Consider the following 4675-nt stretch of genomic DNA (forward strand, 5'->3'; position numbering starts at 1 on the left):
CTAATTATGACACGTGGTCGACTATGTGTTAAATATCCTATATTTTTTGCAAAGGATCCCAGCATATTCATCTTGATTTTTTTTCATCCATAGATTTATAATTTTTATCATCTTATTTGGCTCGAAACTAGCTCAAGATCGACTTGAGATCGTTATAAATTGAGCACGAATCATGTTCTACAGCTCGATCATGAGCTTCACTCAGTTTGAGCTCGCTCGAATTTTCATATGAGTTGAGCTAAGCCAACTCCAACTCGCTCGAGCTCAACTCGTTTGCAGCCCTAGCGATGAATGCCAGCAAAGGCTTCGCAGGGATGCTTGGCCGCCCAATTTCAACAAATAGCTCAATTTTGCATTGATGAATTTGCATTTAAACATATAGTCAAATAACATGGTTTAAATTGAATAAATCATAGTTTTACAAGCCGAATAAAAATAAAACAGGACGGACGCCGAGCGGACGGCCAATCCAAACGGACAAAAAACGAGACGAAATCGCCGTCTGTTTGGATCGCCCCATTGGAGTTGCTCTAAGGGACGCGAATGAATCATGGCACATGAATGAACACTGATTTATATTATTTTATGTACTTGGGCCAATGAACACCTCGATATTATCTTGCGACCCTCATGAACAATGTAACTAGTCTATGATTAATAAAGCTGATATGATGTCTTCGTCTCAAAAATACACGGCAGCCAAACGCTCCTTTGCAAGAGGGCACTCCACTCTCCTGATTATGACTCCTGTTACAAACGCTCTCCGCTCTCCTGATTATGACTCCGGTTATCGGTGGGTGTGCATTGAGCTAGATGCAGCTCCGGTTGGAACACAAATGGAACCAAGTACATCCAAAGCTAAAACCACAAAACGCAAATTAAAAAAATGCATACGCGAACACATAAAGAAAAGAAGGGGCTGTAGTACTCCAAATATTGAACGGTGGAAGAAATTCTACATTCCCTGACTGACCAACCAATGCCAAACTGATAAGTAGTGACGGAACCAAAAGATTATACAGTCAACTATAAGGGACTATATCTCGCACCAATATTAACACCCACCCCAGGCCTCAAGCCTGAAGAACTCCAGCAAAAGGAGATTCGATTTACCGACTGAGGAACCCATAAACCATGTACAGCAAAAACTTGAATTGGATGTGGAAAAATCGCAACATCGCTTTGTGTCAGCCAACTCCCAACGCTAGCAGCCCACGGCCGCAGCACCTTCTTTCGTAGCAACAGGGACGCCACCTTCTTTTGGAGCAACAACAACAGAGATGCCACCTTCTTTCATGGCAGCAGGGACGGCGCCTTCTTTCAGAGCAGCAGAGATGCCGCCTTCTTTCGGGGCAACGGGGACACCCACAGTGACACGGAGGATTGCTTGGGCGCTTAACGTGGAAAGCTTAGATAGACAGAAAGCCTCCCAGGTTTCAGCTTCTGGTGAAATAGCAGGTGCACTTTCATCTTCGGCTGAACCAGAGGCTTGAGACTTCTCATAGAATGCTTGTAGCTCCAGTGAAAGGTTACGAGCAGCCTCCCTTGATTCAGGAAGCTGGTCGCTGAGCTGGGTTGCTGCGACCTGAATGAGCTTGTCCATTCCGTATTCTTTGATTCCCTCCAGACCCTGGGTAGAAAGAAGAAGGTACTGTTATAACATTTAGAACAGCAACCAAGAGTAAGCCGGTGCACGCAGACCCACACCACCTAATAATTTATATGCTCAATCTCCAATAAATGGTCACCCTACTGAAATGACTGGTGTGAAGATCTTTGAACAAAAGACTACAGCTAAACATACAGTAGCCACTAATATTCTGAACTCATCAAACTTCCGCCACATGCATGGAATCATCTGCAGCTAAGCTCCAGCTTCATAACATGAGAAAGAAAATTCAAGCAAAGCATCTGCATATCCAAATAAAGTGCAAACTTCTGGAGGACGTTCAATGGAAACTCTTAACTAAACCCCATGGACAGAAAAGAATAGCACAAGGAGGTCAAATTATCAATCTGTACAACTGTATCTAATTGAGCCATTGGGACATCAGAAAAAAAATTACTATGTGGTGTATTTAATTGATACTTTGGTTGGAGATAGTTTGACAATAAGCTATGATCTCAGATAAATTTGAGGAGACTTCCACTTACAAGGCGTGGTACACTCTTACTGAAACAAACAGATGCTTTTGCTCGAATTCGTGGATTCCTGTTCTTGAGGTAGGGCTGCATTTTTGGTAACAATACAGAGGGGGAGATCCAGCTTGTCATTGATATAAGGGCTGCCTCAGCTGCTTCACAAACAAAGCGCTTGTCTTGTGAAGATTTCAGAAATAGCGGCATTAGCTGTGAACACATTTGACAGACAAGATGTTTTAAGAGACTTCATGGTTAGTGCAAGAAATCATCGAGTGAAAACTAAACATGTACAGTCATGCACAACAATATTTAACTTTTTAAGAAGGGGGGGGGGGGGGGGGTGGGTGGGAACACACCAGCAGATCAATCAAGTCGACCATTTGTTCACCGTATGCCTTAAAGATGTCAGCGCAGGTCATAAGTGCAGTTTTACATAGAGCACTCCTTGGATTCTTAACAGATTTCACAATAAGAGGAACTAGAGGCTCCCTGGAATTTGACACAATCAATATAAGAGATGTAGTATAGTTTTATAGCATTGTGGAAGCACAGATGGTGTTGTAAGCTAATAAAAGTTACTCCAAAAACAAGGAAACAACTTACAGCAGCTCCTGCAACCTTTGCTTGTGATATATTGCCAACTGACGAACATTATTAAGAGCTTCACATGTCTTGATCCAATCCTTTGAATCCAACCTAGCAAGCAAAGTCTGTTGAAAATAGAAAATGGAAAACCTTAGGTCACAGAAAGAACTTTAAGCATCCAATAAAAAGGCATGAATATGAACAACTAGAGGCATACACTCAGGCTTGTGTCAACATCTGGAAGATCCGTGAGATTCTCAGAATCAATATATTCAACATCTACAACTACAGCATCGCATCCATTGGTTACATCAGGACATGCAGGTACAGCATTTCCTTCCTTCTTGACACATTTGTTCCCGTTTAAGACAGGCTTAGAACTGCAGGGTTCCACAGAACTGTCTTTGCTTTTCTCCAGCACAACAGATTGAGCAGCATTGAGATCTTGCAATGCACTATCTGACATGTTCACAGTCTGCATTGATTGCCAGAAACAGATATAAGAAGAAGAAAAAAGAAACTGCTGCCTCTCCTAGCAGTTACATAGAAAAATAGTGGAGCATCTCTGATAAATGTGTGGAGCGTTTTTCATAAATGTACGTTACAGGCAGTACTAAGTCATTCAATCGAACAACAATATGACAGCAAAAACTAGTGCAGATTAGATGGTTTTCACAAAATTAACTTCATCAAAGCAAGTCGACTGCAAACGACTCCCACAAAATAATGAAAATCGATTGCACTACACTGTGGGCACTGGGGAGCTCTCCTTGACCTAAATTCCTCCGGAAACAAACACTTCATTTCTGTTGAGCAATCATGCGAGGAAATACTTACTAGGTACCAATAACCACTTAAGAACCTAAACCACACGCAAAACAGCTAGAAGTGCCGCCGCACAGGAATTCACCATGAACTAGATCAGTGACATGGTAGAGTCAACTCAACGACCTAAGCATCACCGAGCGTAGTAGCAGGGGCGCCGGATTTTACCGACCCTAGCTATTTACGCATGACTACCGCAATTCCATCCATGGCCTAATATCCATCAACCTACTACACCAAAACCTCGATTTAGCACCGATTTCCCAATGATGGACAGATCTCCAACTCCGCCGCTGCTCCCAGCCGCGGCACGAGCGGGTCAAGGAAGCGCTAAACACGCCCGGCATTTCATCCACGGTAACCAAATTCGGCGAGATCTAGCCCGCAAAACACCTAGAAATTACTTGGACAGGAAAACGGATCACGCCGCAGGGGAAGCGGGCCGTGAGCCCAGATCCGAGGAGCAAATGCTGCTGCGGGGAGGGATCGCGAGGGATGAATCGGGGGAGAGGAGGGCTACCTCGGACGGGAGCGCAGGGGGAGGGAGGGAGAGGACGAAGACGACGCGGCCGGCAGTGGCAGGCAGGCACCAGTTCGCTCTCGCTGCGGCGCGGGGTGGAGTGGGGAGGGGGAATCGGTTGATTGGTTCTACCCTTTCCTGCTGCCGTCCTCCTCGACTGGAATGGGCTGAGCCTGAGCGAGCGGGGCGTCAAGTTATACTGTCCTGGTCCTCGTGTCGCCTGCGCTGCTGCTCTTGTGCTTTGGTCTTTTGGACTTGGTCTTCCAAAATTGCATCCAGGGACCTCGAGATATCGGGTATTGAAAGAGCGTTTAATTGTAAGATTTCGCTACAAATCGAACGTCAGATTTTTTAACATGACAATCGAATGTTTATTATGGCAAATTATGGTGTCGCGATAATGGCTGTTTTCCTTAACAAGCATAGCTAAGGTTTTTTTTCTGGATTTATCATGCTTGCGAAGTTTAATTGTCATCCTGGCGACAAACATATTTTTTCATAAAAAAACATTTGATTTTGTCATAGTTGAAAATCTTCTTCGAAAGGGAGGACTACCTCCGGCCTCTGAATCGAGTGATGCACACAACCAACATGTTTAAAAAT

General features: G+C 44.2%; 1 protein-coding gene across 1 annotated transcript; it reads right to left on the bottom strand.

The window, feature by feature from the left end:
• Window positions 1-903: 903 nt before the first annotated feature.
• LOC125521522 (ARM repeat superfamily protein) lies at window positions 904-4283 on the bottom strand. Its single transcript, XM_048686576.2, has 6 exons — window positions 4073-4283; window positions 2945-3202; window positions 2746-2852; window positions 2499-2631; window positions 2155-2349; window positions 904-1630 (listed from the first exon to the last, which is right to left on the bottom strand). The coding sequence occupies exons 2-6, from the start codon at window positions 3191-3193 to the stop codon at window positions 1205-1207; spliced, it is 1110 nt and encodes a 369-aa protein (XP_048542533.1). The 5' UTR covers window positions 3194-3202; window positions 4073-4283; the 3' UTR covers window positions 904-1204.
• Window positions 4284-4675: the final 392 nt, after the last annotated feature.

Source organism: Triticum urartu, chromosome 7A (assembly GCF_056163025.1).
Source record: "Triticum urartu cultivar PI428250 chromosome 7A, HENAU_Tu73, whole genome shotgun sequence".
NCBI classification, from domain to species: domain Eukaryota; kingdom Viridiplantae; phylum Streptophyta; class Magnoliopsida; order Poales; family Poaceae; genus Triticum; species Triticum urartu.

Bases quoted from the DNA above. Each gene is read 5' to 3' on its own strand.
- LOC125521522 (XM_048686576.2), bottom strand. From the start codon at position 3,193: ATGTCAGATAGTGCATTGCAAGATCTCAATGCTGCTCAATCTGTTGTG. The intron at 2,632-2,745 runs GTAAGTTGTTTC...GTCAAATTCCAG, and splicing joins CAAAGGTTGCAGGAGCTGCT to GGAGCCTCTAGTTCCTCTTA. The intron at 2,350-2,498 runs GTGTGTTCCCAC...ATGTGTTCACAG, and splicing joins TCGACTTGATTGATCTGCTG to CTAATGCCGCTATTTCTGAA.